This window comes from Osmerus eperlanus, chromosome 8, assembly GCF_963692335.1.
Source record: "Osmerus eperlanus chromosome 8, fOsmEpe2.1, whole genome shotgun sequence".
Lineage (NCBI taxonomy): Eukaryota > Metazoa > Chordata > Actinopteri > Osmeriformes > Osmeridae > Osmerus > Osmerus eperlanus.
The window spans coordinates 17,245,636-17,271,221 of NC_085025.1; the positions used below are offsets into that span (position 1 = coordinate 17,245,636).

Consider the following 25,586-nt stretch of genomic DNA (forward strand, 5'->3'; position numbering starts at 1 on the left):
GTATTAAGTATTTTCACATTTCTTTCACATCCAGTATTACCTATGATCTTTGTAGCCTAATACAGTAAAAATGTATCTTTATTCATTTAATAATAAGCATCTTAATAGTCTTTGCACTGGCCTAATCCTTTAGAAATGTCGATATTTTGCAATTATTGTCTTTGTTATTTTCAATAAACCTTGAAAGTGAATTATTGCGTAATGTAGAACATTGTGTCCTGGCTTGTTATATAAAGGGAACTATATTTCAAGATCACATTTACCCAAAACTCAAACCTTGCCATGAGTTGAAGAAACCTACATGTTTATTTCCACATTTTGCTCACACAACTTATCTTAAATCATGTAGACATGCCTTTTACTTCCAACCATAAATCAATAAATGACCAACAGAAGTGGTCTCTGTCAGCGATCACGTACAGTGAGTAGATAACTTAATCATGCAGAAGAACACAGCTGATTTTGCAAGTCATAAAAGAGTAACAGCGGGACTAGGGACCACTTTTATCTTTAGAAAATTGGATTTTAGCAAAGGGGTTATGGTGTAGACACAAGTTACATGATGGTATTGATTATGTCATCATGTTCAGACTCTTTCAAAAATATAAATTATTACTGTGTTAAGATTGCTGCTTATCATAAATTATTTATTTTGGGGTTACAAGTGCATATTTAACATGACAGTAGCTGGAAGTCTTCTTAAGTCACAGTGTATTTCAAAAGTATTCTCTACAGTACATACAATAAATAAATAAATGCATTTTTTCAACAGCTTTAATTCAATATTGAAATGAATGGATTGTTTCATACCTGTCTGCAAAACATACCATATCTTGACAAAGAAACACAAAATATTTTAACTTTTCACAAATTTACAGACAATAAATAAATAACATCAAACATTCAGAAAGAAGAAACACTTACTTGTAGAGACTTGTAATGATGTCTGCAGTACAATTACACTTAATTTAATCTTGTACACCAAAAAAATGTCCATAAGATAACAATTTTTTAATCACCAGACGGGAAGATTTGCGTATGCAATTAGTCTTGTTGGCCACTAAAAAGTATAGTGGCTTACACTGTGTTAGTCTATTCAATAAGATAGACCTCAGTATTATACTATATATTACATTATTTTGTATATATCACAATAACATGGATACAACATACATTAAAGGATATAATTAAATGCAGTATAGAAGATGTTGAAAATGTAATAGTCAGTAATGAATAATAATTATTAATCATTCTCAGTTGTAGACAACCAGAAAACAGATGTTCTCTCAATAATATACAATAAACACCAGAGTGAAATGAAACAAAATATTGATTGTGATCTGATTTTGACTGGTATTCGCAACATGACAAAGGGAATCATGAGTTTGAAACAAATGCTAATCTAATGCAATCGCAGTCCAATCCAGTGCTGACTGACAAGTCTTATAAGGGTTTGTGAAATGGCGTACCTTTGGCCTGCCACAAGGACTGTCTGAACTTTGGAATTAGTTTAACACATTTGCAACTCTGATTAGTCTCACAAAGTGAGATGTGGGAACTATAAAAAGGCTAAATTCATTACAAGGACTCAGTCTTCACTTAGCGTAGACTCCCTTTCTCCAAAGGCTTTCAGAGTTATATCCAACCCATCATGGGGGATACTAAGCTCTGCCTTTTGCTGCTGCTAAGCACCTATGCCTTGGCCCGTAAGTACTACTCAACTTAAACTAAATTGACACTTTTGTGACTATTAATGAAGTTTTACATATTTTAATTGAATATTAATGTTATTTATTCATGTATTTTATATCAAATATGTGTATCTGTTAATAAATGACAATAATTTAACAGCTCACAGTTATTAATCTATCCCGTTTTTATGATGGTTGATGTTCTGTACCATGGTCTTCATATCAGACACAATCAATTAATGGCATTAATCGAAACTACCAACAGCCTTTGTATTTGTATGTTCTTTTAACTGTTCATGACCCTATCATTTACAGAGCAAGTAGATTCCAAAGGGGGCTCTCCAACATGTCTTTGTAAGTGTTTAATACTAAACTTTAATTTGAATTGTGAAGCAAGATATATAAAGTAATTAACAAAATGTCAAAATATATATATATTTTTTTTACTTAAGTACAGTACAACTGTAAGTAACTAGTAGTAGGTGAAACACACTCCGAATGTTTATAGTTGAACATACAGTACTGTAATTTACTGTACTGTATAAAAAACTGTGTCAGCTAAATGGATCAAATGAAAAGACAAAAAGCCATGTTAAAATAATAGAAACAGAAAATCATCATCAAGGGACCTATTTTAATTGTTTCAGTGACCAAAGTGTGTACAAAATAACTGAACAGATACAGACACTGGCAAAATTAACCTACTCACCTTGTGCCACTCTTAGCTGAAAAGTTTACCTTTGAACCCTTACCAAGAATACTATTTCATATCAGTTTGTCAAGTTCTCTGAGTCAACACTATCCTGTTTATTGTGTAAAATGCTATATCAGAGTCCAGAGCTACTTATCTAGGAGATAAGATGTCTTTGGACTGACCTGAACTTAATGATCTTTATTTTAATTACACAATGTCTCATTCCTTTTAACTTTTTAGTGGACAAGAGGTTCCAGAACTTCAGGAGATATGTGTATAACTATGACGCTGAGACCCATAACGGTGTGCATGGGGCAACCAGCCTCAAGAATGGCCCCAAAGTGTACTGTAAAGTAAGTGTCATGACTAACAGAAATATTAACTAACTCCTCACAAAAACATTCTCACAACATAGAATAGCCTGACCAATCCCTATCTCCATCTTACAGGTTGAGATTGATGTTGTCCAGACCTGCAACTTCATTGTGCGTACCTCAGAGTGCTCTTTAAGTGAGGTATCAGCTGTAGACTCTGTGGGTTCTCCTGTGTATGAGCCTTCTGCCAATGCTGAGACCTTCCAGTTTGCCATGGAAAAGTATGTCATTATATAACTTTGTCCTAAAAGGTCTTGAACCAGTTCCCTGTACTTAAATGTGATTAAGTCAGACAATGTGTGTTAAAAACATTAGTAGAACCACACAATTAATAACACCAAGTTCGCTTTTTGTACCAGGAACCCCCTGAAGGTCATGGTTGAGGGAGAGACAGGTGTGAAACTTTTCCCTGAGGAGAATGAGCCAGCCACCATCCTCAACATCAAGAGGGGAATTGTTTCTGCTCTTCTCGTGCCTTCATTGAAAGTGGAGAAAAACGTGAAAATGGTACGAGTTTTAGATCTCTCAATCCTTTATTGCTGAAGTATGTGTCATCAAGGTTGTTTGTGATGCAGATTAAATCAATAATAACAGGTTAGATAATACAGTGATAAGAAGCCCCAATCTGGGGTGATAAATGCTGCACCAAACATTGTGTCCTTAAAGTGACTGTCCTCATTGCCAGGTCAAAGTTCATAAAAACAACTTTATCTGTAGGTGTGGATTCACATGTTGTGTCAATTGGGAATTTCCATCTTAGTATCACAGCCTTATTAAGATAATCAGCAAATCAAACTGTAAACAGTTAATTATATTCTTGTAAATCTTTCCTTTCCTGGAATTGAATCACGTGGTCTGAGCTCATTTTTTATTGTAACTCTTTACATTTTCAGGCCACACTGCATGGAGTCTGTGACACTGATAACACTGTCAATGCCAGGGAAAATGATGTCACCGACCTCACCCTCACCAGGGATCTGTCCAGATGTGACAGTTTTACTGCCCAGAAGGACCACACCAGCCCTCTGGCCCTAATCTCTGGCATGGTAGGTGTCTACATGATGACCTTCAAACTGTATAATACATGATACCAAGACGATCATTATTTTGTGTGAAAAGAACACCATAAACTCAACTAAACTCAACATTTGAGTTGAGTTTACGATGAGTTGAATTGCTCCACTAATCCTAACCTGATGATGTATAATAATGCACTATTTCCCTCTCAACAGCACTTCCCTCTGTCCAAACTAATCAGCAGCACTCAGACTTGCAACTACCAGTTTTCCAATGAGGAAAGTCATATACTTTCAGGAGCCTGCACTGAGAAGCACATCTTCCTTCCTTTCTCTCACCAGTAAGTCTAGAAAAAGCAGTAGCCAGAGTTTTACAGAATACTTTACAGAGCATGGCCAGTTTGTCATTTCTTTTATGTTCTTTTCTGATTACAGGAATGAGTATGGAGTTTCAACAGTGGTGAAACAGATTATGACTCTGGTGGAGTCTGAGAATATTAACGACAGGGTCTTTGACCCAAGTAAGTAACCAAGACTAATAAAAAAAAATTGTAGCAGACTGCTGATATCAGTTGATAAATAGTTTTCTACTTCTCTAAAGTTGAGGCCAACCTCAAGTTCCTGCCCATGGAGACTGTTGAAGAGAAGAACCCTGTCCAGACTAAGGATAGCATTATTGCCACCATGGGTGAGCTCACCTCCCTGTCCCAGACAAATCAGGGTCACCAGCGTGCCAGCACTTTCCAGAAACTCGTAATGCAGCTCCGTGGGTTAAAGGCTGAGGTTATGAGCGATGCCGTGGTTCACATGATGGATATGTCTGGTTCCCTGACCTGGCAAGCGCTGGCCCAGTGCGGCACCCCAGAGTGCAGCAGTACCATGCTCCAGGTCCTGAGGACCTTCGATGTTGACGCCATAGAGGTCGATGCTGCCGTATATGCTTTGGGCCTGTTACCTAATCCATCCCGTCTTCTTGTCAAGGACATGCTGGCTATGGCTCAGTACAAGCAGAGCAAGCCCATCATGTATGCTCTTAGCAACGTCGTCAGAAAGTAAGTAAAATGTTTTTACATTCAGAGTTTTCCTCTCAGAAGCTTAATATGAAAACTACATCAAAATTACATTTTCATGTTTTCAAGTGTTCATTACTGTCCCCTCCTGTGTTGCCAGGCTATACCAGGCCAAGGGCAATGTCACCCCTGAGATCACTGCTGTGTCTGAGTTCATGGCCTCAATTCTGGGCAGTGACTGTGCAGGTGAAAAGGAGCTGACTTTCTTGACCCTGAGGGTATGGGACCTCTTTCTACATTCTTAATTTTTGCGTTCCATATTGTCGCAATACACAAACCTCCAAGGTCTTGTTTCTTTGCTAACTGTGAATATGTTATTTTTCAATGTGTCCAGGTTGTTGGTAACATGGGAGAGGCCATGGAGGCTGCAGATGCCAGTGTAAAGACTACCCTAGTAAAGTGCATGAGACAGCCAGCCACAACCCTGTCTGTCCAGCTGGCAGCCATCCAGGCCTTTAGACACATGTCTGTGACTAATGAGGTCAGCTACATGCATTTGCACTTTCCTTTAGAGATAGCTTTACAAACTGTATTTATGTAAACAACACTAATTCTACAAAGTCTGGCATACTGGGTCAAACACGTAAAATAACATCACAACGGCTATACGACACATTTGGGACTTCCATGGTCAATAGACTTTCTTGTCTTCTTTAGGTGCGCTCGAACCTCCAGAGGGTCAGCCAGTATGCCAAGGGAGCCGTGCAAAAGCGCCTAGCCGCCTATCTCATTCTGATGAGAGCACCTGAGGACAGTGACCTAGAACTGGTAAAGAAGGTGCTGACCCAGGATCAGAACATGCAGGTCAAGGCCTTTGTGGCCTCCCACATCTACAACATTATTTCCTCTAAGGACTCAGAAACCCAAAAGTAAGGACAATATTCCCACTTGAACGGATTTACTGTCCAATTAAGCAACATGAGTCACACAATCTAATCTTGTAACCTAATTGTCCATGATTTGTCTTCTTCCTTAGGATGGGAAAGAAGATTTTGGATGTCATGGGAGAAAATGATGTGACTACTGATTTTGACTACACAAAATCCCGCAACTACAAGATGGAGACTGGTGCCAATTACATGCAAACTGACATTAGGGGCAACATGGTATTTGATCCAACCAGCCAATTGCCTAGAGAAGTCATGCTTGAGATGACACTGAATGCCTTTGGCTATTCAATGGATATGTGGGAGGTATGTTTAAAAATAAATCCAGAAGTCCATGATAGAAAGGTCCCTTCTAGGTTTTATTCACTATCATATCCCCCGACATTCATAAATGATTTAAATTGTTTAAAGGTTGGCATGGAGGGAAAAGGCTTTGAACCAACCATTGAGGCTCTGTTTGGAAAGAATGGGTTCTTCCCAGACACGTTGTCCAAGACCATGTACTGGGCTGAAGATAAAATGCCAAACAAGATCAATGAGGTTTTAGAGAAATGGATTGAGCCTTTGATGAGTGAGAAGCTGAAGAGACAGGTGAGACTTGACTGTACATTTATTTTGTGTTTACCTGCAACAATAATTGCATTTGAGTTGCTTTATAACACTTTAGCATTAGCTGTGCCACTGTCATAATTATGAACTAAACCTTCATTTTAGGTCCCTGAGAACATTGTGAGAGAAATTGTCCGTAACTTTAACAAGCTAGCCAAGGAGCTGCAGACTCAGGAATCCCCTGAGGCCACAGCTTATCTGAGGATTATGGGAGCTGAGCTTGGCTACATCAAGGGCACCGATCTGAAGGGCATCGTCGATACAGCAGTGATGTATGCTGAAATCCTCTTCAAGACCATCCCCACAAAGGTACATCTCATTCTGGGATGAACACTTGTGTTAGTTTCTTCCTACCAAGATGATTGATGTTCCTCATAACATGGGTTTTCTTTTCCAGACCTTGCAACAACTGATGTCAAGCACTGATAATGAACTTTTCGCCCATTACATCTTCATGGACAACAGTTTTAGCCTACCAACTGCTGCTGGATTGCCTCTGAAGTTCGCTCTGTCTGGGACTTTTGTTCCTGGAGTTAAAGGGGGACTGCACATTGCACCAAACATGGTAAATAGCCCACTCTTTGTTGTACATTCCTCCATTAAAAGCATAGAAAGTATTTTAAGTAATTTCATCATGAACTTTTAATCTTTACTTCTTCTTACAACAGCAGGAAGTATCCTTCATGCCCTCTCTGGGGGTGGAGTTTGTGACACAGATGGGAGTACACATGCCTGAATTTGTTGTCTCCGCCATTGAGATGCACACAAACATGTACCATGAGAGTACTTTTAATGCCAAGGTCACCATGGAACAAAACCAGGTCAAGCTGGCCATACCTGCCCCTCAGGGAACCACACAGCTCTTCAGAGTTAGGTAAAGAAACATCTGAACTCCAAACGCAAACACATATTAATAATTATTCATAATATTAATGTTTGGGAAAATTACCAAAGGCACCACTGTGTATAGTTAATTTTGTATCCTCTGCACTTCCCATTAATAGCAACAGAGTTCTGACAGTGACCACTGGTCATGTTTCCCTGGTCCCTCCCATGGAGGACTACTCCAGGACTAATGTTGTCAACTGCAGTCCTCTCTTCTCTGGAGTTAAGTACTGCACCACAGTCCGTTACTCCATAGCTGGTGTCAACGCTGCTGCTCCCTACTTCCCACTTAATGGAGAGACTAAGTAAGTAATTTCAGTAAAGACATAAATGTTTTGGATATGTGGCGTGCTTGATTATACTTTAACACCGTATCATCTGTCTCTGAAGGTTTGCTGTGGACATCCAGCCCACTGGAGAGGTGACTGAATACACAGCCACCTTTTCCTATGAGCTCCTCAGTGAGGGAAAAGATGGACGCCAGAAGGTTGATTCTCTGAAGATGATTATGAAAGCAGAAGGTATGAGCATTTCCATACATACTCCAATCGATTCCACCTTGATTCCCTTTTATTTTGAAATAATTTTGTTTAAACGAGCAGCTTCTCAATCACTCTTCCTGCTTTTAGGTTCCGAACCCACTGAGGCCACAGCCACAATGAAGTACAACAGGAACAAGAACGTCTTCACCACCAATGTCCAGATTCCTGACTATGATGTGGAGGCTGGAGTCAGGGTGGGCCTCACTGACAGCAGCACCAAGGGCAAGTCCATCACCATCGAAATCTCCAACAAGAACATTCCCCAGCTGTCTCTGATTGGTCGCGCCAAGTAAGTTAACATGGGCACACATTCAGAGGGAACATTTTTAATTGGCCAAACTTTTTCTATCCTTGAGTACATTTAGTTCTGTATCTTTGTTTAATTGAAAATGTCTTTCCTACAGGCTTGAGGCCATGACTGATGGGATGCTCCAGGTGCAACTGGTGGTGCCCTCACTTCAGACAGATGCAGCTGTCACTGCCACACTGAGGAATGTAGAAGGACTCACTCTGGAGATTAAGAGTGACGTCAAACTCCCAGAGACCTCCTCTGTGCAGGGAGTCATCTTCAAATATGGTACACCAACATTTTATTTCAACAACTTTTTGGGAGAAAGCCTAGTTTATGTCCATTCTAAGGCTGTCATTATGAAGTGAAATGTTCAACGTTTGACAATACCCATTTTTAGGAGAGGACCAGGTTCAGGTACAACTGATGTCTGACATGAACTCTGAAATCCATAAGCTCTTACCTTACACTGAAGACGTCCAGAACTGGCTCATACTGCTTTCTGAGGACATCATGGACCATAAGGTGGCCAAGACTGACATGAAATTGCGTCATATTTACACAAAGGCTCTTGAGGTAAAACTTTGTCAATTTTTCAGCTTTCTAATTTTCATGAGAATAAGACTTACAAGATCTTAAAATGTACAGGCAAGCAGCATGTGGCTGGACAAGATCACAACTGATGTCCCTGCCTTTGAGACACTTAAGAACAACATGCCAGAGATAGTAATGCCCTCCATGCCTGAGAAGCTGTTCCTGAAATCGTAAGTATAAATGAAGAAGTTCAAGTTCAAGTCTTTTATTGTCAGATGGATAGAACAACACAGACTGGGCACTGAAATTCTTAGGACAGGACAATGCAAAGCAACCTGGCATAACATAACATATAAGTACACAGAACATAGATTACATCTATGATAAGCTCAAATATAGTAAATATCCTCCTAATATACAAATAATATACAATATTCAATACAGTATACTAAACCTCTAAATACACATAATAACCTATACTAACCTTATAAACCTATACTAACCTAAGACAAGTGAAGTACAATAGTGCAGTATTGCTGATAGTGCAACTGTCAGGCCAAATAGTGTCCTAGGGCCAAATAGTGTCCTACCTGACGTCACAATGCCATTCCGATGCAAGGACGCGTCCGTCGCTATGCCGACCTTAAATTCCTGAGATATCTATGCGTGCTAGCAGGAAACTGTCATGGTTTCTACACTGGTTACTAGGTACAAAGTTTTGTATTTAGGCTTATTTAAACCAGTTTATTCTACTCTAAAATTTAAAGTTTTCACTCCTTCGATAGCTAGTGCTAGCTAGCTAGTTGTTTTCGTCAAAAAAAATACTTATTTAGCATAAATTTGAACAGACCGGGAAGGCAACACGTATAGTATTCTACTTGCGCGCGTTGCTGTCTCGGGAATGTCGAACGAGTGAAAACTTTAAATGAAAACTTCGTACCTAGGTCATTTGGAGTAGATAAACATCTAAAAACATGCATGGCTACAGTAGACCCAGGGACCAGGATCAATGACCAGGATTGAGAGAGGCTGATATAGAGGGAGTATAAGAGAAGCTGATAAAGTTGAATGCGCTTTCCCTACTTACAACGCGGATACTCAAGTCTTCAGAAAGGGCGTTGTTACTGACAACGTTGTTAGAATCAGCTTGTTTCAAAGGGAGTTCTTTATTAATGAAATGCAATTTGAGTAAATGTTTAAAAGTATCACTAGGACGAAAAAACTTGATGGAAAGTTTAAATCATAAAATAGGTTAGGACCATTTTTACACAGGATTGCCCAATTTCTTCATTTTGATGCAACTGCCACATAGCCTACCATTCCCTCTTGCACTAAGGTAATGACAAGAGAACCCTGTTTCATTCTACACTTCACTCTTAGTATTCGTTCGTCCTCGTTCATGATCTGCTGCTTGTCCGGGGGTCGGGTCGCGGGGGCAGCAACCTAAGCAGGGAGGCCCAGACTTCCCTCTCCCCGGCCACTTCCACCAGCTCTTCCTGGGGGACCCCGAGGCGTTCCCAGGCCAGCCGAGAGACATAGTACCTCCAGCGTGTCCTGGGTCTTCCCCGGGCCTCTTCCCAGTGGGACGTGCCCAGAACACCTCACCAGGGAGGCGTCCAGGAGGCATCCTTATCAGATGCCCGAGCCACCTCAGCTGGCTCCTCTCGACGCGGAGGAGCAGCGGTTCTGCTCTGAGCCCCTCCCGGATGACCGAGCTTCTCACCCTATCTCTAAGGGAGAGCCCGGACACCCTGCGGAGAAAGCTCATTTCGGCCGCTTGTATTCGCGATCTCGTTCTTTCGGTAACTACCCACAGTTCGTGACCATAGGTGAGGGTAGGAACGTAGATCGACTGGTAAATAGAGAGCTTCGCCTTTTGACTCAGCTCCTTCTTCACCACGACGGACCGATGCAGAGCCCGCATCACTGCGGACGCCGCACCGATCCGCCTGTCGATCTTGCGCTCCATTCTTCCCTCACTCGTGAACAAGACCCCGAGATACTTGAACTCCTCCGCTTGGGTCAAGATCTCCTCCCCGACCCGGAGATTGCGGTCCGATGAAGCCAACAAGACCACATCATCTGCAAAAAGCAGCGACCCAATCCTGGGGTCACCAAACCGGACCCCATCAACGCCCTGGCTGCGCCTAGAAATTCTGTCCATATAAGTTATGAACAGAATCGGTGACAAAGGGCAGCCCTGGCGGAGTCCAACCCTCACCGGGAACAAGTTCGACTTACTACCGGCAATGTGGACCAAACTCTGGCACCGGTCGTACAGGGACCGGACAGCCCAGATCAGGGAATCCGGTACCCCGTACTCTTGGAGCACCCCCCACATGAGCCCCCGAGGGACACGGTCGAACGCCTTTTCCAAATCCACAAAACATGTGTGTACTGGTTGGGCGAACTCCCATGTACCCTCCAGGACTCTGCCGAGGGTATAGAGCTGGTCCACTGTTCCACGGCCAGGACGAAAACCACATTGCTCCTCCTGAATCCGAGGTTTGACAATTCGACGGACCCTCCTCTCCAGGACCCCTGAATAGACTTTCCCAGGGAGGCTGAGGAGTGTGATCCCCCTAAAGTTGGAGCACACCCTCTGGTCCCCCTTTTTAAAGAGGGGAACCACCACCCCGGTCTGCCAGTCCAGAGGCACTGTCCCCGATGTCCACGCGATGTTGCAGAGTCGTGTCAACCAAGAAAGCCCTACAACATCCAGAGCCTTAAGGAACTCCGGGCGGACCTCATCCACCCCAGTGGCCCTGCCACCGCGGAGCTTTTCAACCACCTCGGCGACCTCAGCCCCAGAGATAGAAGGGCCCCCCCCCGATGTCCCCAGACTCTGCCTCCATGTCGGAAAGCGTGTTGGTGGAATTAAGGAGGTCTTCGAAGTATTCCTTCCACCGATCCAGGACGTCCCCTGTCAGGTCAGCAGCGCACCATCCCCACCATATACAGTGTTGACAGTGCACTGCTTCCCCCTCCTTAGTCGCCGGATGGTGGTCCAGAACCTTTTCGAAGCCGTTTGGAAGTCATTCTCCATGGCCTCGCCGAACTCCTCCCATGCCCGGGTTTTTGCCTCCACGACCGCTAAATCCGCGTTGCGCTTGGCCTGCCGTTACACATCAGCTGCCTCTGGAGTCCTACCAGACAATAAAGTCCGATAGGCCTCCTTCTTCAGCTTGACGGAAACCCTCACCTCCGGAGTCCACCACCGGGTTCGAGGGTTACCGCCGCGTCATGCACCGACCGCCTTGCGGCCGCAGCTCCGGTCAGCCGCTTCACTCTTAGTATTTTGAAGTGTAAATAAGCAGCAACAAATGTATGCTTTTTAATCTATGCAATCTTATATAATAGGTATAATAATCTTATATAATAAGTAGGCATACTTATTTATAATATACAGAAATATCAGTCATAAAATGTAAGTAAAAAAACTGACCCATCTGCCACCGATGCAACCCTCTCTTGTTATTATTATTGGGGCCAAGCAGAAAAGATACGAAGCCAACTATTGTGTTTCTACCTTTTCATATTATTATTACGCATCTTCTTTTGCCATTGGAGTCTATGGCAGCCCCTAGAACCGTATGGTCAAAAGTTGTGACATTTTGCACATTCTTTGGGGACAGACCCCTTATCATTTTCACCAAGTTTCATGTATCCTATTGGAGAACTCTAGCACCACCAATAGGTATAATTTGGAGGTGCGTTTACACATAACGTTGGAACTGTATGTCCAATTTTCAAAAAGGAGATCATGTTCAGAACAAGCCTCAAATGAATAATCAACAGATTTTAGATTTTTGAAACCATTTGTTTGGTACAGAAAATCAAAATCAGTAGTAAAGCAACCAAACAGGAAGTTGGGTCATATCTCATCAACTCTTTGAGAACACAAAGAACACCAAACTTTGTACCAGGGGTCCGTACTTTGTACGTCGCTTATGACATCCGAGATCGAAATGACACATCCAAGATGACATCATCTTGCTAATCAGGATCTGGCTAATTAGGTTCTTCGAACACCCCTGTTGTTTATGATTAGTATAGCTGGATTGAATTGTCTGGGATAATTGCGAGTTCATGCGTTTGTTTAAAAGGGGGTATGTACCGTTTTTTTCCGCAACAGAGCCAACAGAGCAAGAGCTTGCTCAAAGGTTACTCCAAATTTGAAGATTTAATCAGAACGCCAGGGAACACCTCAAAGACTGCAAAATCCAGGAGAGAGGGCTGGCAAAAAGTAGCAGACAAATTAAATGTATAGTGACCACATTAGATGTTTTATCGCCTATTACAGTAGGCTAGGCCTATATGTTTTTGTATTTTCTGATTTTCATAATTACTTTGTTTATCATCTTCAATGTCATATAATTTAATGTGGTTACAACAAATTAATGATGTAAATGACACCTCACGAGAAAACCGATATCTCTCCAAACGTATAGTAGCCTATCGCGCTGTGCTAAAGGATCACGCAATGTGCGATTAATTCGGGTTCATGTTCAATTCTGCTAATTATTCTTGCACCTTCCGCAACAGAAGTCCAGAATGAGCGTTGAAGAACCAAACAATCCAAGATCATCATGACAAATCGTCAATAATCAAATCCAGCTAACTGAGTTAGCGACGTACGAAGAACGGACCCCTGGACTCTGAACCCTCTTCTGAGGATGCCTAAACAATTTGGTGTCATGTGACCACTGGGAAGGGCCGCAGGAAGCAAAAATGTGTTTTGGCCAATAACTGTTGATTTGTTTGCCTTATTTAACCCTTGTGTTATCTTCGGGTCATTCTGACCCATCAGTCATTGTGACCCACCGTCGTATTGCGACAGATTTACCGCATACAAAGACAAAGTGAAGCATTTTCTTTTAACAGCTAGGCTGTCTCAGACCCCCCACATTGCGAAGGTTAAAAGAAAATTATTTTAATTTGTTTTTGTATTGGGTAAAATTGGGTAAACACAACGATGGTTCGTTATGAACCTTTGGGTCATGTGACCCGAAGGCAGCACGAGGGTTAAGTGATTCCTTTGTCTCGTGATATGTTGGTAGATCCCATGTCCGACATGTTAACCAGCTGAATTGATGCGGCCGTCATTTGGAACTCATGAAATAATTTGTCCAATCTTCACCAAATCTGGCACATATTATCTTCAGACCAAGCCTTACAAAAGGTTTCACATGGATTTATGATTTTCTAAACCATTTCTCCTTTACAGTCTATCAAAATCGTAAGCCTAGCCGTTAAACAGGAAGTTGGGTCGTATCTCTGAAAATCTTTGATGGATTCACACAAAACTTTCTATATGTACTCGAGGATGTCAAAAAAAAGTTTTGGGGGTCATTTGACCAGTTTGGCCCCTCATTGCGGCTTGCAGCTATATTTTCTTTTGAATTTGTTATCAAAATAACGTATTTTTACTTTTAGACTAAATTTTCTGTCATTCATTCACCAGTGAGAGCACATTCAGATACCAGTTCAACAAGGACCGTGTCATCATCATCATCCCCATACCTCTTGGAGGAAAGTCATCTGAGGAACTCAGGATCCCAGCCCTGCTGACCACACCACACCTGGCAGTGCCCCAGATGGGTCTAGACCTTCCCTCTAAGGAGATCCAGGTCCCCACCTTCTCCATCCCCTCCAACTATGATCTTACTCTGCCACTCATGGGAATGGTGGAAGTATCTGCTAAGGTCAACAGCAACTATTACAACTGGGAAGCCATGATCTCAGCTGGCAACAACAGTATAGAGGATCCAAGCTACATGGTCCAGTACAAAGTGATGGCTGACAGTCCCATCGAGCTGTTCTCCTACACAACTGAAGGTAACTACCTCTCTCATAAACGTAGCAATGAGGTAATCTTGATATTATTTGACATTCGATTTAGGTTAAAGAATTAAGCTCAAGTGTCTGGCATTAAACTAACAGGACATTTCATGCATCAGCTCTGATGTCTGCTCTAGAGGACATTTAGGAAGTTTAATTTACCTTGTCCATCTTATTACAGGAACTGCGCTGATTACTGACATCCCAGAGGACACAATGAAGGCCATTGTTAATGCTTCCCTTAGCCACAAGCTTATTGACACAAGTTTTGGGATCATGGAGAGTGTCAGTGTTTCAGACAAAGTTAAAGCAACAGGCAACTACAAGATCCAGGCATTTAGCCCCCTGGGATTGCAGACATCCCTGGACATCACCTCCCAGTGTTCCCTGGCCGCCGACATTTTCATTGGTGACGCCAACATTGACGGAAGTCTGACCGTGGGATCCCTGACTGCCAGCACCACCTACTCCCAGTCATTCTCTGTTGAGCCAATGAAGAAAGAAGCAAGAGCTGAGTCTACATTGAGGATGGATGCTCCAATGCTAGAATTTGTCAATAAGATCAAGGCAGGATATGCTGATGAGCAGCTTCTCATCGAGTCCAACACCAACATGAACAACGACCCAATGAAGCACACCACCAAGTTCAGCATTGGCTACAAGGAAGCTCAGCTCACTATTCAGTCTGACTCTGTGACCAAGGCTGATGAAAGAATGCTCCGTAGCCAGGTCGACTTCACTGCGACCAGAAACGAGGCCAGCATAAGGATGGAGAACCAGGCAGATGATACCCAGAATCGTGTATATTCCTTGGTCTCCGCATCCCTGAATCCGTCTAGCCTTGAGATTAATGCGGATGCCTCTATTAATGTATTTGCTAGCCGTGCCTCCCACAAAGCCACATTGACCCTGAATAAGGACAGCCTGGCCACCAGCTGCACCACAACTGCACAGAGTAGCCCAGTGACCTTCGAGAACATTATTCATGGTGGATTTGACACCACCGGGGCCAGTATGAGCATCAACACTAAGGGCGCCATCCAAGAGAACACAGCTGAGTTAAATGTGGAGGGGAAAGTCAGCACCTCTGAGCTATACATGAACAGCATGTACAAAGGTAACCTATTTGATGCCAACACCAGAAATAGAGTAAATCTCAGAATGAATGAAGATGGTTTGATCATCTCTAATAGCCTGGTAGCCTCTCTGCAGGACATGAAAACTGACAACAAACACTCCATGACTCTTACTCTTGGATCTCTGGCTGTCCGCTCCAAAACTGATAACTTCCTTAGTGACAGTAATTCCTACAAGCATGACATTACCATTGACATTGAACGTTTCACTGCCTTTGTGGTTGTAAACAATGACCTAAAGATTATGGATGTCCACTTTGTCAATGAAGCCGAGTTCAAGGCAGAGCCTTACAATATGGACCTGACTGGCAGTGTAAAGGGCACCTACTCAGAAGACGAGCTGAAGCACACCTACGAGATTAGCTTTACTGATATGACATCCACTGCTAAGTGCAACACCAATGGAAAACTCATGGGGTCACAGATGTCTCATAACACAGACATGGAACTTTCTGGTCTGACCATGAAGTTCAACAGCTTGGCAAACTTCAACTCTCCGTTGCTTCGTCTGGATAGCACTATCCACACTGTTGCTGAACCGTTCACTCTGAATGTTGATGCAATCTTCAACTCAAATTCTGAGCTGAATTTCTATGGAAAGCAGACTGGTGAAGTGTACAGCAAGTTCCTCCTGAAGGCAGAGCCCCTGTCTTTCTCCTACTCCCATGAATGCAGAGCCTCAACTACCCACAAGCTGGAAAGTGGCACCTCTATTGAGACAAATATGGACAACAAGTTCAACAGCTTGATAACCACTAAAGAGCAGAGTGTCACATTCAAGACTACATCCAAACTGAACAAACATGCATTTGACCAGGAAATTACGGCCTACAACAAACCTGAGAAGCTTGGAGTTGAAATGACTGGAACTTTCTCCACCACTGTGTTGAGCAAAGCTAGTGAGAACCAGGACTACTCCATCTCCGGATTTGTAAAGTATGACAAGAACAGTGACAGCCATCTCCTCCAGATCCCTTTCATTGAGCATCTGCCTGCAGTCATTGAGCAAGTGAAGGCTACAATTATGGGAGTTATGGACAATAGCATTGAGTTGCTGAAGGACATTGACTCAAAGTATGAAATCAGGGTCAACCTTCAGGCGAAAGTAAATGGACTAAAACAAGTCATTGCCACTTTTGACATTAATTTGTTCATTCAAGACTTGAAACACTTCATCAACTCCATGGTAAATCACATGACAGGTCTGATGTCAAAGCTTCCTCATGCAGAATTCAAAAATTTGATCAAATCAGTTAAGGACACCATTTCCGACTTCTTCGTGGAATTTAATATACCAAATACCAAACTTGAGGAGCTTCTTACCAACTATGAGGTTGACAAGATGATTGAGAGTGTTATGGATGAAGCTGTGGAAATCATGAAGCACCTTCAGCTCAGGGAACACATTCAGTCAGCAATTGCTGCTCTCAAGTCTATTGACATCCAACCATTCCTAAACAAAGTCATGACACCAGTGGAGGAGTTTGTGAATCAACTAAGCACATTTGACTTCAAGCACATGTTCGAAGACATGAATGTCTATTTTTCACGATTGGTCCAGAAGATCAAATCTTTTGATTATGAAACATTCACTGAGGAGCTTAAAGAAAAAATCACTGACATGAGCAAGATTCCTTGTTTTGGAAAACTTAATGGTGAGTTCAGACTCATCTCACCTGACTACAGCCTCAGAACGACTGCAGAGCTGCAGAACTCTACCACTGCCTCTGAGTCTCCAGAGCTCACTGTCAACCTCAACTCTCAGGCCACATCTACCTTTGACCTCATTGCCTACACTCTGGATGCCACTGCACATGTTGTACGCAGAACGAGTCAGCTTTCTCTCTCTGAGACCATCAAAGTTGTGCACACCTCTTTCTCCTTTGACCACGAGGGAACAATGGGTTTCTATGGTACTTCTGCAGAGGCATCCTCCAAGACCACTGCCAAGGCTACGACCGAGCCATACAAAGCTGAACTTGTCAACAGTGCGATCTTTACAACAGGGAATGGAGTCTCAGCCACACTGGAGACTGCCTACAACCATGAGGTGAACATGCCCCTACTTGAAATCTTTAGCGAAACTTCCCACACCCAGAAGACTTTTGCCTTCCTGGAGAATGGGGTCATTACTCTGACCCTAGGTCATGAAGGCAGGGGTAAATTTGCCATTCAGGAGTATGGAGATGAGGGAACCCAGAAGAGTGACATGGAGATAACTGTTAATTTCCATGACATCAAACTGACCTTCACTGGAGAAACAAACACAAATCACGTTCAGATGAAGCAAAATGTTCAGGCTGAGTTCTGCATTTATGGTCAAATCAACATTGAGGCATCTGCTGAGACAAAAACACCCTTCATCACAAGCAGTGTTGCTGAGCTGAAAGGAGAGGCTAAGGTACAGGATATGAAAATTGAGATAACTGCTTCCCATAACACTGAGCTGGTAGGCAATGTTGAGGGAACTATCTCCAACTCTCTCACTGCATTGATAACACCGTATGAGCTCATGTTTGACATCAAGAACAAGGAAAATACCAAGGTGAAACTACCTTTCAAGTTGTCTGGAAAGATTGATCTTCAGAATGACTTTGCCGTTACCCTCAATTCTGGAGTGCAGCAGTGCAGTTGGGTGGGTCATGCTCGATTCAATCAGTACAAGTACTCCCATTACTTCACGATGGACAATGGTGAAAAGGAAATTCACATATTTGCACAGATTAATGGAGAAGCCAACCTTGATGTGTTGAAGGAGCCCATCACCATTCCTGAAATGTCTGTGCCATTCCTCAGTGTGAAGACATCCGCAGTTGAGGACTACTCTCTGTGGGAGGACACCGGCCTGAGCATGCTCTTGACAACAACTCAGCAGACCTTTGACATGGAGTCCAAAATTGTTTATAAAAAGAACCCTGATATGTTAACCATTGACCTTGACTTGCAGCCTGTTGTCAGTGCCATCAATAAGAATACCAGAATGCTGAACAAAAACATAATCATTGGTAAGGATAAGGTTGTTGCCTTACTCACAATCTCCTTGGATCAAGCAAAGGCAGAATATGAGAAATACAATATTGAGCTGCCAAAAACCCTCACAGTTCCAGCATACAAAGTTCCAGTGATGAATATAGAGGTGTCTTCTTTCACCATCCCTCTGCCTGACGCCAGTCTCATCACCATGCCGGCTCTGCATGTTCCATCTGCCCTCAGCAAGCTGACTCTTCCAAAAATCACTCTGCCCAAAATGCAGAGGAGCATCAAGATCCCTGTCATGGGTGACCTGACATATGAGTTTTCCATGAAGACACCTGTGGTCACACTTAAAACTGATGCTAGCATCATCAATCAGCATGAAATCGTAATCAAACTTGATGCCACCTCCACCTCTGACTTTAAGGTCCTGACAGGCAAGATCGAGGGTACCAGCACTTTAAACAGAGATAACGGAGTGAAACTGTCATCTGTCCTGTCTGTGAAGCACATGATCATTGACAGCAATCACGACAGCACCATCATCTTCAGTAACGAGGCTGTGGATGCTTCTATCACCAATTCAGCTAAGGTTGGCATGTCCGCCCTGATGATCGAAGCCAACCAGGAATTGTTCGCAAATGCACAGGATGGGCTCATTGTATCTCTGTCCAGTCCATCTTCTGGTCTCCTTGGACTCCAGTTGTTGACAAAGCGCCCAGCTCAAGTGAAAGGAAGGCTCTACAGCCGCTATCCGGTAAGACCTATATATATTTTGTGTAATATCTGTTGTTGCATGTTCTCAGGTAGAATCTAAATAGGGTCTAGCTTGGTTGTAATTGACAGAATTGGGCTGACTTAAAGCACACCTTACCACACCCTGACAGAATAATTTAGAAAAATATCTGACAATGATATATAATGTGCATGGCAGTAAATACCTTCTTTTTTTTTTACTTTTTCCTGAAACATAATTCTTTCTCTCTCATGTAGTCTGATCCAACAAATGATGTGGATATCATGTCCATCAAGATGTCTGTGATCGACTCAGCTATGCTTAACATTCAGACAACCTGGAATATGGAGGTTCCCAATGAGATGATGTTGGGACTAAAGGAGAACATACCGACCATTGTGTCCACAGTTACTCTGCAGGATATTGTGAACAATCCCATTTGTAAAGCATATAATGAAATCACCAGGCTAGCCAGCAATCTTGAGGGTCCACTTGAGCAGATTAAGGAAGAGGGCAGAATAATGTTCAAGAGGGCTGCTGACAATTTTGAAGCTTTAGGTCTTGCTGACTTGACCGAAAAGGTCTCAGAGAGCATGATCTATGTCCTCAAAGAGTATGAGGAGAAGATTCAGATTCTTCTCAATGCTGTCATTGAGTTCCTGAGGGAAACACAGTTCCAACTCCCTGGATTTGAAGACAAACTGTCTGGGCTTGAAGTCTACCGTAAATTCACTAGCTTCATTACTGATGTAACTGAAGAGGCTATCACAAAGGTTCCAGAATTTGTTGCTGCCCGCAGTGAAACTGTTCATAGATTTATTACAAATATCCAAATTCCCATTCCTGATTTCAGAAAGGAAGGATTTGTGTCCTCCATCACATTTGAAGAACTCCAACGTATTCTCATTGACATTGTTCAGACAATCAGGACTATAACACTGGAGGACATTGTGGAAATTGTGAATAAATCAAATCGTTTTTGTATTCAGAAACTGGAGGGGCTCAATTGGATGAGCGACATTTATACTGATTTTGTTAACTCTCGTGGATTGTCTTCTATTAACACCCAGGTTGAAAACTTTAGGAACATGGCTGAGGCCTACTTCAGTGATATCCATACCAATTTCCAGGCTATTTTTGCTGACATGTCTATTGAGCAGCTGAACGCTGACATCCAGTCATGGATTGGCTCAGTGGTCAAGCGCCTGAATGCTTTCCACAACATGGTTATAGAGTTCCTTAAGGAGATATCCAAGCATGCAGAGTCGTATGTGAGAGTGTCTGATAGAAGGATAGAAATTGACATTCCATTTTCTGACCAGGCAGATTGAACCAGTAACCTGTAACCAATGCTATTCAGTCAAAGAATGTTTTTAAATCACTTAAGTATGTCTGAAACAGCTAGACATGGAAAACAACTAAACCTACATTGTTGTCATTCTGTATGCAACAGTCCTAGTTATTCAGGCAAAGGCATGTTTCCATGTTTTTCCCCACATTTTTTTTGTAAATTGCTTATTTTGTTTTAGTATTAATTATTCAGATGTCTACCACCTCAGCTGATATTACTATGTCCCCCTTGTGTCTGTATTTAAAAACCTAAACACATAAATAAAGACCATTTGGAATGCAAGTTTAATTTTTCTAACTCCTTCTACACACTTTAGTGTTACAGTCATTCTCTTTGAATTAACAAAAGTTGAAATTAAGTTCCACATGAAATGAAATATTTTAGTAACCCTTGTACTTACTAAGTGTTCAACAACAGAGAAGATCATCAAGTAAGATTATACACGTAAGCCTCACAGCAACAGAAATGAAGACATTTTCCAAATTCATTGTTACTCACTGCAAAACTTGCTTTACTTGATCAAATGTATGTACTCTACTTAAACTGTATTTTGTTTATGGACAGAATAAAGAAAACACCCTTTATAAATTTAGCATTGTGTCATTTTCATCTCTCAAGCTAAATACAGAGCAGGCTAAAGTGTCCCTCCCCTTAAAAATGTTCCACAGTCCACAGCATGACATCAGCTATTAACAAAGTAATTCATGACAACAGAAAGCAAAGGCATTCTTGGTTGCTGACTTTCTGTTGGCAGAGCGTAAGCACATCCTTTGATGGAGATAAAAGGTAGGCATCTATGAATGGGTACCAAAGCACAACAGAACATGACAGGATATTTCACATTTAAAGTCTATTTTAATAGCTCTCAAAACGTGTATGCACAGACATGAAATACTGCTTCTGGATTAGTGAGGCCTATACAAATTTAATGAGGCATGAAACTGCCCTATTAATTAGGGGTGTAACGATACACTCAGCTCACTATTCGATACGTATCACGATACTGGGTGTAAAATACAATACGTATCACGATATTTTGAACAACATTTTAAATTCAACTGAAATTCACTTAACAGATTTATTTCCAAAACATTAAACATAATAATTTTCTTTGTTGTACATACAATTTAGTTAACTCCGTTCAAGCGATTTCTGTGAATGCAATGAATGCACACATAACGCAGGTGCAGAGTAGGTCGCGTGCTGGTAGCTCAACCAATAGGATCAAACGGACGTCATATTGTAAAAATATTGCCATAACTCTACGATACATATTGTAAAAATGTTGTATTGTGATATATTGTTCCACGATATATTGTTCCACCCCTACTATTAATAGTTCCGCTTGGTTGTGAAAATGGAAAACAGAAAGCCAGTGATGGAGAAATGTATGGATTTATTTATTGATTTGACTGCTGTTGGCTGTATTCTGCATCGCTTTTCTATTTAAAACTTTCCATTTGTTTCCCTCTCAGTGTAATTCCAAGATACATAGTCCACTCGAATGACTTCACTGTGGTTTCAGTTGACCCCTTCTATAGTGCCATTATCCTGAATGTATGAGAAAATATTAAATAACACTGTTTAGTTTCTATCAATACTTTTTCTGGCTTAATGTCCATTTTCTGCAGTATAACACACAAACAACACAGTGTACTAAAACTTTTGTATGACACAAAATGACACAAGATTGATTGCACAGATGTGATGAGAGAGAGAGAGAGAGAGAGAGGGAACATGTAGTTCCTGTCAACAAACAGCCCAGCAACAGACATTTAGAAAGAATGTGCCTTTTAAATGATTGAACCCAAATCAAGACCGAGCTCTTTACATCCCAAAGAAATCCCCTATTGGTAAGGGACCAAAGGAAATCAATTGTAACAATGACGTTAAATGCTGTCATGAAACACTGTCCATTACATAACACGAATGCAACATGTTTGCATTAAATTAGACAAACATAATCTGTAGTTAAAGCCCTTGATATGAAATCCAACTTTGTACTTCCAGTTACTTTTTGTGTTGGTGGGCTGTGACAAAAAACAGTCTTCCTGATTTCCTGTTTGCCCAGTCCATAATATAGTACAGTGCTTTATGTGTGCTTTCTGTGTTTTGGGTTAGTTTCCTCTTATTGTGCTGCAATCCTATTTACACAGTTTCTGTAAAAATACACTTCATATCCACTTTACTGTTGAAAAAACAAATATAAACATGCTCTATCTGTAACTAATATACACCAAATACTTCCTCATAGTTGACATAGTAATAATCAGGTTATTAAGAGTTTTATTTAGAAACCAAGTTGTAAGATCCTGGGCTAAGTAGAATACAGTAAATATGGTGGTTTCATTGATGCCATCGGGACTTTACTAAACATTTTTACGTTATTGCACTTTTGGGATCATCAAGGCATTCAACGTGACTAAACAGGCTGTAATAAAATCATAGTATCTTTTTAAAAGCACAAAATAATGTATATATTTTTTCAACTAGCAAATTCTTGAGGACATACAAATATTGCACTTTTTATGTCATATGACATTCACAATACAGTATGGGAGTCAGGTGGCAAGAGCCGTTAGGGAATCGGGCTAGTAATCAGAAGGTTGCTGGTTCTATTCCCCGGCCGTGCAAAATGATGGTGTGTCCTTGGGCAAGGCACTTCACCTTACTTGCCTTGGGGGAATGTCCCTGTACTTACTGTAAGTTGCTCTGGATAAGAGCGTCTGCTAAATGACTAAATGTCAATGTGAAGTACACATTGAAGCTGCTATACATATTCCCTGACCTGATATAGTCAAGTGCCTATGAAATACTGACACAAAGGCAGAATACACAGCCTTCTGGAGGAAGTCTTTGTGAAAGCAGCTTGACCAAAACAAAAGAACCTGTGGCAAAAGTATTCAGATACATTAAAAAACAGAACGTCTAATGAAAGATACAACCCTTTCATTGTGCAATAAAACTTGGCTTGTAAGCTTGAGTCTTTCATATAAATAAAACTTGACAACACTGGTAGATTAAGTAGTCTGTAGTAATGAAGATGCGTTGGTTTTTGTCCTTGAAACCACTCGTTTGTATTACCATCACAATTCCATTATGATGTCCATCAAATGCCGTGTGCCAATTAAGACCTGTGCAAGCCCTCTGAAGCAGCATTCTTTAGTAAACCTGTAGGATACCCTCGCATTAGAAATAATTTATTTGGCATAGGACCTCTAACTAATCTTAATGGTGGACTTGGCAGACTCAATCTAGGTCAACTGAATTGGCGAATAGGTCCATGCTATGGATCCACCGTTATTCAATGATGATTCTCAGGGAAAGAAAACCGATCTTAGTGGTGTTAACGGAGTAGTCTACAGTGGTCGTCGCTCGTCGTGGTCGTTTATTCATAACAACAGACAGCAATTGGCACAACCTGTAGATGGACTGGATCTCTTCTGTAAAGCAGCGCGTGTCGCAGTCTCAAACACTTCCCGTATACCGTCCTTAGTTTTCGCAGAGCACTCCAAATAGTCATATGCGCCAATGCGCATGGCCATGGCTCGTCCGTCCTCGGTTTTTACAGGTTCTTGCTTCATTCTGGACAACTCGTTTCTGACATTCTCATCGTTACGCAAATCCCTTTTGTTCGCTACAAGAATAATGGGCACATTTGGACAAAAGTGTTTAACCTCTGGTACCCATTTCTCAGGAATATTTTCAAGTGAATCTGGGCTATCCACTGAGAAGCACATCAAAATGACATCAGTGTCCGGATAGGACAGTGGGCGAAGGCGGTCATAGTCCTCCTGGCCGGCTGTGTCCCACAATGCTAGTTGGACTTGCTTAGTGTCCACTTCAATGTCAGCCACATAGTTCTCAAACACAGTTGGAACATACACCTCTGGAAACTCGTCTTTGCTAAATACAATAAGCAAGCAGGTTTTTCCACACGCGCCGTCGCCAACCACGACAAGTTTCTTACGTATATCTGCCATTTGTTGTTCTGGAAAAGAGAATGACGGTCTATAAACTTAATTGTGACAAAATACAAAATTCGATGAAAACTATGAATCCCAGACTATTCGCCGCTTGGTCGCAATAGGCCTATGGTGACGATTCTTGTGCACTGAACGTTGTGCTCTGCAAACACCAGTCTCTTTTTCCAAGTAGATGCAATAGTAACAGCTGAGGCGCTTCCTTTATAAAGCACACGGACGCTTTCTTAATATAGCAACCCAATCGGAAGTGGGGAGGTGAGATCACTATTTCTAAGGGAGAATGTGATTGGATCTGGACAGTCTGTTTGGTTAGTAGGGGAGGATCGTGTACCACGAGGAAAATGATTTAGGCTACACCATCTGACTCTGAATCAGCCGAATACATTCTTACAGAGACGAGGGTCTTCAGCCTCTACTGTGGACAAGGAATTAAAAGGATAACGTGACAAAGTCTAAGAGGTGAAATGTTGGTGTTGAAACGCCTATCGTGACAGACATAATGTTCTACACACATTGCATTGCCTCCTATAGTTTGCATGCTGCCTAACAGCGCCTATATTAGTCTAATTGTTTAAGATCATAATAAATCAAAGTTAGAATATTGCGGTTTCGTGGTAGGTTAAATTGCAGTTGTTGGCTAATGTTTAGGTATATAGCCTCAAAAAAAAAAAAGGTTTATTTCAATTCAGTTGTGAATGGGGGCAATCCTATGAAAGGTATGACGTATGCCTATTGGACTGGGGATTTATTTTTATATCTGGGAATATTGCCTATATTTTTGTAGACCTATAGCCTAATTTTAAAGAATGGTATAGGTTACAATTCGTATTCGGAAAGATCCCAGGCGTGTGAAATCATTCCTAATGCCGTGTAGGTTGCATTACTTAACTATCACATTGTCTCTTCTCTACTAAGGCAAAAGTTGAGGTCTAGTGAGTTTTTTTTTCTGGTTTAAATTACATAAGGGTTTCA

At 41.7% G+C, this 25,586-nt stretch overlaps 2 protein-coding genes across 3 annotated transcripts; one reads left to right on the forward strand and one right to left on the reverse strand.

The window, feature by feature from the left end:
• The first annotated feature begins 1,561 nt into the window (after positions 1-1,561).
• On the forward strand, positions 1,562-21,220 carry LOC134025255 (apolipoprotein B-100-like). Of its 2 annotated transcripts, XM_062468155.1 has the most exons (26): positions 1,562-1,706; positions 2,007-2,045; positions 2,626-2,738; positions 2,835-2,980; positions 3,119-3,266; positions 3,653-3,805; positions 3,992-4,116; positions 4,211-4,296; positions 4,377-4,827; positions 4,946-5,063; positions 5,180-5,326; positions 5,503-5,714; positions 5,822-6,038; positions 6,144-6,323; positions 6,447-6,650; positions 6,739-6,906; positions 7,010-7,215; positions 7,346-7,531; positions 7,617-7,747; positions 7,856-8,057; positions 8,173-8,345; positions 8,458-8,633; positions 8,706-8,821; positions 14,056-14,429; positions 14,614-19,298; positions 19,535-21,220. In XM_062468155.1, exons 1-26 carry the CDS (start codon positions 1,652-1,654, stop codon positions 20,606-20,608), a joined length of 9,885 nt encoding a protein of 3,294 aa, XP_062324139.1. In that variant the 5' UTR covers positions 1,562-1,651; the 3' UTR covers positions 20,609-21,220. The 2 variants fall into 2 exon arrangements, with proteins under 2 accessions (XP_062324139.1, XP_062324140.1); XM_062468156.1 differs by lacking the exons at positions 1,562-1,706; positions 2,007-2,045; positions 2,626-2,738; ... (3 more) ...; positions 3,992-4,116; positions 4,211-4,296 and having other exon boundaries at positions 4,502-4,562; positions 4,798-4,827.
• LOC134025258 (rho-related GTP-binding protein RhoB) lies at positions 20,426-24,798 on the reverse strand. Its single transcript, XM_062468171.1, has one exon. The coding sequence runs from the start codon at positions 24,609-24,611 to the stop codon at positions 24,021-24,023; it is 591 nt and encodes a 196-aa protein (XP_062324155.1). The 5' UTR covers positions 24,612-24,798; the 3' UTR covers positions 20,426-24,020.
• Between the last annotated feature and the right edge of the window lie 788 nt (positions 24,799-25,586).

Coding starts and splice junctions, on each gene's coding strand:
- LOC134025255 (XM_062468155.1), top strand. CDS start 1,652: ATGGGGGATACTAAGCTCTGCCTTTTGCTGCTGCTAAGCACCTATGCC. Junction 3,267..3,652: donor TGGAGAAAAACGTGAAAATG/GTACGAGTTTTA, acceptor TTACATTTTCAG/GCCACACTGCATGGAGTCTG. Junction 7,532..7,616: donor CCACTTAATGGAGAGACTAA/GTAAGTAATTTC, acceptor CTGTCTCTGAAG/GTTTGCTGTGGACATCCAGC.
- LOC134025258 (XM_062468171.1), bottom strand. CDS start 24,611: ATGGCAGATATACGTAAGAAACTTGTCGTGGTTGGCGACGGCGCGTGT.